This window comes from Puntigrus tetrazona, chromosome 19 (assembly GCF_018831695.1).
Source record: "Puntigrus tetrazona isolate hp1 chromosome 19, ASM1883169v1, whole genome shotgun sequence".
NCBI lineage: Eukaryota > Metazoa > Chordata > Actinopteri > Cypriniformes > Cyprinidae > Puntigrus > Puntigrus tetrazona.
In genome coordinates, this window is record NC_056717.1 from 17910352 (window position 1) to 17920856 (window position 10505).

General features: G+C 37.0%; 1 protein-coding gene across 1 annotated transcript in view; it reads right to left on the reverse strand.

Moving 5' to 3' along the window:
• Positions 1–6148: 6148 nt before the first annotated feature.
• Positions 6149–10505, reverse strand: part of snx27a (sorting nexin 27a) — a 12697-nt gene continuing 8340 nt past the window's right edge. Inside the window, exons 9-13 of the mRNA XM_043217635.1 lie at positions 10161–10310; positions 9892–10020; positions 9745–9804; positions 9613–9661; positions 6149–8851 (exon numbers count right to left, since the gene is read on the reverse strand). Coding sequence (XP_043073570.1) covers positions 8784–8851; positions 9613–9661; positions 9745–9804; positions 9892–10020; positions 10161–10310 — 456 coding nt within the window. The 3' untranslated portion in view covers positions 6149–8783. The remainder of the gene's footprint in view (positions 8852–9612; positions 9662–9744; positions 9805–9891; positions 10021–10160; positions 10311–10505) is intronic.

A 10505-nucleotide genomic window follows, 5' to 3' on the forward strand; every position in this document is an offset into this window, starting at 1 on the left:
GGCTAGCTGTAGCTTAAATAATGACAAAAATGATAGCGCTGAAAATAAGAGCGGGAAATGTAACATTGCTGAGGTGGAATGAGAGACAAGTAGGGATGTGCATTTTATTTTTAAATAAACATCATTTTTAATTTCATATGTGACACTGGACCACAAAACAAGTCACAGTAGTAATTAAAATATCTTCATGGAACATGATCTTTAATTAATATCTTAATGATTTTTGACCCACACAATGTATTTTTGGATATTGCTACAAATAAACCCCAATGACTTAAGACTTGTTTTGTGCTCCAGGGTCACATGTTATTTCCTGTTTAAATTAATATAGAAGGAAGTCATCTAAACAAGCAATAAATTGCGAAGCTGATGTCAGAGTTTGAAAATACATATATTGTCTTTCAGTAATGATATAATACGCAATTCTGACGCAACGTGGCGCATCGCAGTGTGTACTATTTATCGTATCATGAGTTACGTGTGCTACTGGATCAGACGAATAGGATATTTAGATCTCTAAACAGACAGAGCTGGGGAAATGCTGACGTGGGGTCCTGGCTGGACAGGGTTTTAATTGATCACTCGTTCATGAAGGAGGGATGGAGCGAAGGAGGGAGGGGGGAAGTTAATGGCGGGGAGAGAGGGCAGCGGCTCAGGCCCTGGGTGGATTTACGAGGGAGAGCACTCGCGCATCGCATATGCTGCCCCCAAAACTGCCAGAACTGCCAAAACACTACAAACAAAATGTTATAAACTACAATGATTATTAGATTATGATCTAATTATATTAAAATCAAGGCCTATTAAGATCACAATACATTACCAAAGCGTTTCACTTCTATGCTGTGATGAATTTCAGGTTAAAACAGGATATTTTAGAGATACAATTGGTTAGCCTAGTCCTAGACTAAAATGTAAATATGTTTTGTTTCAAAAAGCACACCAGTAATGCATTTTTTCGAAAGATGTCTATAAAAATGACTTAAATGTCCTAATTGAACAGTGGTCTAATCCTGGCTTAGTCTAAGCCCTGTCTGTTAAACAGGGCTTATATATTATATGGATATGTATTAAAGAAGTAAATGTGCTCAAATTTAATTACTTATTTCTTTGACAAAGTGTATTAATGAATGGATTAAACATTATGAGTTAATTTTAAAGTGTGGATGAATCCGTAAATGAATTAACATAAAGGTTGTTGTCAAAAAAGTATTTTTGCAAAAACTTAGAAGACAGTTAAGCTTCTACTGTTATGATTTGAGCTGTTAAACTACAAAAACATTCAATCGCGAATTTCTGTTTTCTTATAGTACAGCTTCTACCCAAAACACTGGTGATTTGACTCCATTTCCGGAGTGCTGGGCTAAAAATGGCATTTTGGAAAAGTTAATGTCCATTGCAATTTTGACAGCATTATGATAATACATCCCCACAGAGTTGAGCGTTTAAGAAATTCTATATAGCTCAATTTCCTATCCCAACATGCACTATGGCTCTCAGTCAGTGCATCGATGAATAAAGATTGCGTGTGTCTGCCATTACTGCAGCAGCCATGGCTCGTCTGCCAGAGTAATTCACTCGCCTCTCTCCGTGAATGTGCTGCGCTGGCACATTGACTTGTCCAGATTTACCGTGCTCACTCAGATGGAGAAAAAGAGGATATAGGGAAATAAGAGTGGGTGTGTGTGTGGCAAATAAAGGTGATGGCACACGTTTTTGCAGAGATATGCCAGAGATGATGATTGCGTGTATGAGCCGGGGAAGGACGGAGCTAGTCTTGTGTGAAGGTAAAACTATTGGGGATTTGAGCATGAATGACGACATTGTGGTTATTAGCTTGATAGATTGGCTTCTCAGTGTGTTTAAAATATAAAGAGTTGAACGTGAGGATCTGTATGATTTGTAACTATATAACCGTGTGTACTGAAAGCGGGAACCGGGGCTCAAAATGGTGTGACAAAGTGTGAAATTAAATCCTTAATGAGCCTTAAAGTCAGTTTAAAATCAGATAAATTTGTCTTTATCGGGTAACAGGGTGGAAGCGTGTTGATAACAAGCAATCTGCACTCGCGAAAGGCAGCGATATTTGAAGATGCGTGTATGTTTGCTCTCTAAATTTGTTAATTGTCTGTTCTGTTTTTCAGTCTCATTCATTGTCCCTCTTAAAGACACTGACACACAAACACATATCGGCTGATCTCTGAATGGCTGCTCCTGTGACGGCGTCCACGATATTGCTGGCGCGTAGCCGACGATCAATGGCTTTTAATTAACGGGGTAAGATGGGCACGGTCGATAATAATGACAAGGGAGAGGGAGAGAGAGTGATTGAGAGAAAGGGATGGGGCTGTTTAGGGAAAAATAAAACAAGATATAAAGATGCAGGTCTGTAAATGAATGTGGAAGGAACACATAAAGATAAGTAAGTGAGAGAATTTTATAAGTGCTCTGTAGGTCAGGGTTTTTCAATCCTTTTAATGCTTTAAACTGACAATTTATTATATATAAATACATTTTACGCTTTATATGGTTTACACACTCTAAGTTTGTAAAAGAATATTATTTAGAAAATATCTTTTTTTTTTTTTCTCTCGAGAAGACTGTATCTCTTTTTGTACCTTATCTAAACAAACAAAGGATAAAGAATAGAATAAATATTTCTAAAATAAATTCCCATCATGATCCTAATTATATAACAACACATTAGGTAAAGTTTTTTTTTTTTAGGTTTAAAATGTTTAACTTTTGTATTTTTAAAATGTTGTTTATCATAATATTTAATAATATTATTTAAAAGTATATTTATTATGTATATATAAACACACACACACGCATGTGTATATTTGAGAAAAATAGGTTATGTTTATACTTTCCATATAAATTATATGACTATAACTATATACATGTATTCAAAATATTTTTAAAATATTCAAAACAAAAACCTTTATTTTTGATCACTATATATATATATATATATATATATATATATTTTAGAGTATTAAACATAATATCATACCAATACTTTTACAAATGCTTCCAGGATTGATGACAGTTTTTTTCATGGCAGTCTCCTGGGAGCATTTGTTAGCCCTGATTTGGCTCACTAAAACACCTTTAGTCCAGCGGACTGACCACAAGTGGCCCTATGAGACCAGCGCTCTCTCAAACACAGTGTCCCTTCTTGAGACTCTAATCGTTGACGCATCAAGCACTTACAGGCAAAGACACGGGCACTCTTCAGACAGCTGAGATCTGAGAGGAAGCCGACCAACACTTCATCCAGTTTGACCTCTGCGGATCGTTGCAGTTTAGAGCTGTATTGATTCCCTCTAACCCCATGGACAGCTTCATCCTTCGATCCTACAATTGCAATTTATTACATTCTCGATCCTTCTTAACTTTACAGTGCTTTTATGACGATGTAATTATGTATGTAAATTGAGGGCGGAGCGTGCTAAAGTCTCTTAAGTACCTATTTTATGTGCACACCATGGGTTATAGTGTAAAATGTCAAGCAATCTGAAGATCGGCTATTTCAATCATTGGGACAATAAGTGAATCAGATTGATTCAGAAACTGCTCTGTTGGATTAAATTCAGTATGAGTCATTCAGTCAAAGAACTGATTCAAAACTGAGTCAGACTACACTGCTCATGGTGTGCTTTATTCAATAAAGAAAATGCAGCTCATGAATCATTTATATATGCTAAATTTGACGAACAAACTTTTGAATTGTGAGATAAAAAAATATATTTTTTAAATTATTGACATTCTATGTACAGCTCAATGATACATTTTTTTCCCCCTGGAAACTAGCTAAAATAACAAAAAATAATATTTTCAGTATATTTTTTTTAGTTTCACAGATATTTAATGCTAGTTATTATTTTATATAGTTTTTGATTTGAGCTTAATTCTTTTTTTTATTATTATTTCAATAGCCCCATTCTGCATTGATAGCCTCTCTTCACCAGAGAATAATTCTATAAAATAACTAAATTATTCTCACCCTCTTTCTCATATACACTCACCGTCCACTTTATTAGGTACACCTGTCCAACTGATCGTTAACGCAAATTTCTAATCAGCCAATCACATCGCAGCAACTCAATGCGCATGTAGACATGGTCAAGATGATCTGCTGCGGTGCAAACCGAGCATCAGAATGGGAAAGAAAGGGGATTTCAGTGAATCTGAACGTGGCATGGTTGTTGGTGCCAAATGGGCTGGTCTGAGTATTTCAGAAACTGCTGATCTACTGGGATTTTTAGAAAAACGTTGCCTCGTCTGATGAGTCTCAATTTCTTGATTTCAAGCATCCTGCCTTGTATCAACTGTTCAGGCTGGTGGTGGTGGTTTAATGGTGTGGGGGATATTTTATTGGCCCAATAGTACCAATTGAGCATCGTGTCAACACCACAGCTTACCCGAGTATTGTTGCTGACCATGTCCATCCCTTTATGACCTTTTATGATTCATCTCAGACTGGTTTCGTGAACATGACAATGAGTTCACAGTACTCAAATGGCCTCCACAGTCACCGGATCTCAATCCAATAGAGCACCTTTGGGATGTGGTGGAGCAACAAATCTGCAGCAACCGCGTGATGCTATCATGTCAATATGGACCAAAATCCCTGAGGAATCTTTCCAGTGCCTTGTTGAATCTATGCCACGAAGGATTAAGGCAGTTCTGAAGGCATAAGGGGGTCCTGGTACGAGTAAAGTGGCCGGTGAGTGTATTTAACAGTTATCTCATCAACGCGTTTGTTTTAAGGTCTCTTGTATCATTTTGCATTATTTTCTCCTCTCACAAAATTTAAACTTAACACGTTTACGTATCCGTTTATTCGATAATTGATATGCCTCTGGATAACACAACATTGGTCATTACGTTCGATCAGTTACACTTAACTTCTTCATGAGGCTTTAATATCCAATTAACAGCACAAATGTGTCATATCACGCGCTAGTTTGAGTCCTATCTTTTATCTGCTGAGAGCTGTTTTTGTGTGTAATGTAGTAATTGGTCTACTGAAACATATCGGCCTGATAAAGCCTCTGCTCATATTAACGTTCAGGCAGGCGCGTGCTTTAAGTGTGGCTAATTCTCTCGTTAAATCCCTGGCTTGTGGTGATAAATAAATGAAATTTTCATTCAAATATTTAGCTGGCTTGAGGCAAATTATTTCCCAAGTGGCTGCGCACGAGAAACAAGGGTATAAGTTGGTGTTTAATTCCAGAGGTAATTCTACAGAAGTGATTTATTCATATTGTGAATACGTCACCGGATGATTTCTTTATAATTCGGTTTTCTTGCAATAATTCTTAATAAATCTTTTCATGTCATATTACAAACATATTTCAGAATATAGTACGAAACGTTATATTTAACAGATATGACGTACCTTAAGAAGTAGTGTCTTTTCCTGTTTTTAAGTTGTTGTTGAAACGATAATCAAAAGTAACAGTTGCGAGAGATTTATGCGCCGCTGTCATAACCAAACCAAAGAGTCCAGTACAAGTTAATGTATATTCTTGATTGTTTCTAAACCGAATTGTCGATATGGTTCTCATTTTCTATTGGTCAAGAAGACGCGTAGCCCCGCCCCCTACAAACGCTATTGGCAGAGAACACCTTTCAACGTTTCTGATTGGTTAGAAGAGTCAAGGTAAGAACCCACAACGAATTCTTTTTGATATTTATTTTCACATAATTTTACATGATAGCATTTCTAATTGCATACTTGTATACCTTCGTTAAAAACAACATAATCATTACCCAGGAGCGGACCGATTTGTAAACCATTTTCATTAAAAATTAACGGCTTTTCTGTCACTATTATAAAGCCATTCTGTCAAAGTTGGCACGCACTGCGTATTTCTGTTGCAACTTCATCAGCTAGAGTTTAGCCAGTTGTTACTTTCAATAGAGGTTATACTTTATTGTGTTTCATAAATGTACTTCAACAAAGTGAGTGCAAACTGACTAGCTCATAAACGTCCATATATTCGAATGCATTAATGTAATTGGTTACTAACAGGCTATGGTGCACTAGAAATGCCACCTGAGAGTGAAATCAGTTATCTTTTAAAAAAGGCTTGTAGGGTATTAAAAAAAACAAAAAAAAAAAAAAAAACACCAACTATTTTTTTTTTTCTCAATAGGTCATTTTATTTAAAATAGTATGTTACAATGTTTCAACCTACATGATGTTTCTTCAAAGTTTTTCATTTTTTTTTTCTTTTCATGTTTTATAACTCTGGTTAGTTTAACCTTCACACGTTTTAGATAAAAAACTATTGTATCCCGATATTATTGTTAATTTATGCCATTATCTAGGCTACATGGAATAATGCACGCCCGTTTATCTCCTTCACGTATGCATTATATCTTTTTTCCATACAAAGCCCCTTCCTCAACCCACCACAACAAAGGCCTTGTTTCAATCCCCTTGATTTAGCAGAAAAATAAATTAATGCTTTCAGTCAGAAAAGCTACAAAGACTCTGTCAGTACTACACATAAGCAGTAAAATGTACAGATGAAGCTCAGAACAAAGACATATAGCCGTTAAACTTGTCAGTAATCGTCCTGACACACCAGTTTTGGGGAAAACACATTAAAACATTTAATAATACTTTCAAGGTGGGCCTAACGTTAAGAAAACACTCAGTGGGAGGTTAAAAGCTGGTTAGTGTCTTAAGTTTTAAAATGAAGCGTTGTGATGATCTTAAATGGTTGCAATTCAAGTTAATGTAAAATAAAAATGCTAATAATCATCCATGTTATAAATACATTCTGGTACATTCATATATTTTTTTTTTTTCCCCTGGCACATTGACACAAAATAAGAAACACTGACCAAACAATTAATTTTTTTTTATAGCGCTGGTGAACATTACGAGGTGGAACACTTTTAACATTTCCGAACAATACAAAAAGTGTTGCACCTTCACTCCTGACGAAAACACAAATTACATGACACGCAGGTCTTTTTTTTTTTTTTTTTTTCTTTTCTTCATTCACATTTATAAACTGGCTGAACTAATCAGATACGGAAATAATCAGGACTGAATACACAAATGAAGTTTTGTGTAAATATGCTTAATCACAGATGCTACTGTGCTGCTATAATAGGAGTCTTTTACTCTAACCAGAGAGCAATCTGATGTAGAACACACACACACACACACACACACATATATATATATATATAGCAAACTCACTTATTGATCAGGGTATTGTAGCCAAGGTGGCCTTAGCATTTGGATGAGGATAAGCGGATTTATCACTGTATTGTGCTGGAATGCAAAGCTTTTGACTTGCATTAAACATGCATGTCTTTTAAAGGAACAGTTCACCACAAAATGAACAGTCGCTAAACATTTACCCATCCAATTAAGAAATTAAGCCTTATATCACTTGCTCACCGGTGGATCCTCTGCATTGAATGGGTGCCGTCACAAAGAGAGCCCAAACGGCGGATAAAAACCTTCACACAACTGCAGTCCATCAGTTTACATCTTGTGAAGCGAAAAGCATAGAAGGAATGAATGGAGCGAGCGCATTTTAATTTCCGGGTGAACTATTCCTTTAAAGAAAATGGTCAAATTGTGCCATTCCTGTGACAAGGGGGGCCCACTAAAGTCCTTTGTGTATCTTTTTAGCTAAACTATATTTTAAGCTCTGGTTGTCCACTTATGCGTTAAGAAAGGTACAGAAAAACAGCAAACGGACCACTCTGTAAAACAAAATGGCTGTCACTTTAACATTTGGTGAGGAATTTAAAAGCAATTTCCTGCTGCCTCAGTTCCTTCTCCTCAATCCATATAAGAAAAACACTATTCTGATATTCTCAATCTATAACTTGTTTTTCCTCTTTAGATCCTGTCAGCAGTTACGGTGCGGTGCTGTTGTCTCCCTGTGACCGAGCAAGGGAAGTCTCTGCAGTCTTAAACAATAAATAACACTAAAACCAAGTCAGACGAAGACTCCGTGATGTTTCCTCTGAGACCAACAAATAACCTGAACGCAAAAACAACTTTATCCTGAGAGCAGCTGCTTATGTTTGATGCTGGGGCCCCCTGCAGGTCGCTGATGCAAACTACACCCGTCCATAAACACTCCTGTCCTGTCACTCTACACACACACACACACACACACACACACATTAACTCCTCATTTAATGGCAAATAAGATGAAAATGAACTCACTTTAGTCAGCAATACTGGGAAAATCAAGCATTAATGCCATCACAATATCATTTTAGAAAGATCCCGTATTACGGTGACCTTGCTACACATTATTTTTTGTTAAGGCATGACTTCCCCCCCCCCTCCTATATTTCTATATAGATTTATGAACGGTTGCTGCTGTTCAAATCACAAAGTGGTCGTTCCTTACCTCGCTGCCGTGACAACAGGGCTCTAAAATAGACTTACAGAAGAGCGTGTCTCCTAAAATCGATGGCGTGGAAGATCTTTGTGATATTTTACATGAACTTATGCGAGTTCAAAGTATCTATCGATGAAATGAAAGCAGAACCCATTGGTGCGGAACATCCCCGCAGCGATAGTTACGCGTATGCTTTGCCGCGATGATGGCATTTTGCATTGCCGTTGATGTCACATGGAATGCTCTGCATCTGAAAGGCACACTTTGTCTCCGTGGGAAACGTGGTTGGTATGGCGTCGCTAGGGTGTTGCCGTGGTAAGATGGTCATTATGGTCTGCTCTAGTGTGATGATCAAGCACAATTCCACAGGGGTTCTAGAGGGGAGTTTTAGGAAGTGGCAATCTCGCCCCCGAGATGACGCCATCCCTTCTGCTGCTCCAGCGGCGAGAGGTAATCTGAAATACAGGATCCCGTCATTAGCTATACTGCACAGATAATGGTTTTTTTTTAAAATTCAGTTTTCTAGGTTAGACCCACCGACTTTAAAACCAAATTTACGCTTCAGTGATAGAAGACATCGGTCATGTTCAGTGACCGCATATATATTCATGTAAATATATACTGCATGTGTGTGTCTTTATATATACACATAATAAGTATACACGGTACACAAACGCATATGCATTACGTTCACAAAAACCTTTATTTTAGATGTTACTGTTGTCTAGCACTTATTTAAAAACAAATTGGAAATACAGAAAAACACTACGATTTATTATATAATTAATTTTGCATATTCGCTTCAAATAATTAAAAATATGCCTATTTATTATTCGCTGAATGAATTAAGCAGCGTTCAGTAATAAAAAAAAGCACATTTTCTGGAGTGTTTCCAATCTGTGCTAGCCTACAGTGCTCAATCGAGCCGTTTTACTGCGGTTTGTTTTACATAATAAATGAATAAATTTCCATTATTTGCTCTTTCGAGAAAGTGCGGGGTTCGTTTTATGCACTGGCGGTTCAAAAGAGCATCACACGCGCGACATGTGACTCTGTACTTGATTCTTCAAGTAAGTGTGGTAAGAATGAACCAGTATTTCAGGTTTCAGTGCGAGTACGGTCATCACATGAGTACACTCAGAAAAATCCCATAAACGCAGATGTGTGTGTGTGTGTGTGTGTGTGATAAAATGAGTGCAAAAGGTTATCCTCTTACCATTATTACTACAGTTCTTATTGCCTTTGTCCGAGGCCTCGTCTTCAACCTTTAACGTATCAAAAGAAACTCATCAATAACAAATGGCAAGAAAAGTAAAGAAACAGAAACAGAACTGTACGTTATTAATACCTCTTTTCTCCACTTGAGCTCACAGAAAATCCTCTCAAAGCACTCGTGCATGTAGTTAAACTAGACAAGGGGAACAAGCACACAATTCAGAAACATAATTAAACATGTAAATAATGAAGCTCTAATTCTGATGTTTGGGTGACTTACATAAGGGGTGAATATTTTGACCCAGCGAGGTTTCTTTTCTCCGCGCACATATTCAAAGCAGAAAGCCATACCCTCTTCATCTGTGTCCCATCTCTGCATCTCTGACCATTCGAAGACAATCACCTGATTCTGTGGGTCACAGATCAAGTGTTACTCCAGTCAAAACACGATCTCGCAGAATTTGGCGATATAATTTAATATATATACACTTGAGGCCGAATTCTAGGGTTATAAACCACTTAGGTATGTTCTGAGGATCACTTGCCCACCTCAAGAGTCCCGTCCTCTGTGCAGGCGTGCAGTTTGAAATGCTTCATACTGATGGCCGTGATCACGTGACCCTTCCTCCGTGAGTCACACGCACAGTGAGGGAACGTCACCTCGTTATATCCGTCACATGAGCGCAAAAGACTCAGATACTGAAAAAAAGTCAACACATTTTTATTTTAATACGCAATTGTCCAAAAGTGTCCAGGCCAAACACACCCAAAATCAAAAAAAAAAAAAAAAAAAAAAAAAAAAAAAGACACATATAAAGACTTGTTTGTGTTGTGGCTAGTGTTGTTAAACCAAAAATATCTATATATATATAAAATATAAATTATATATATATA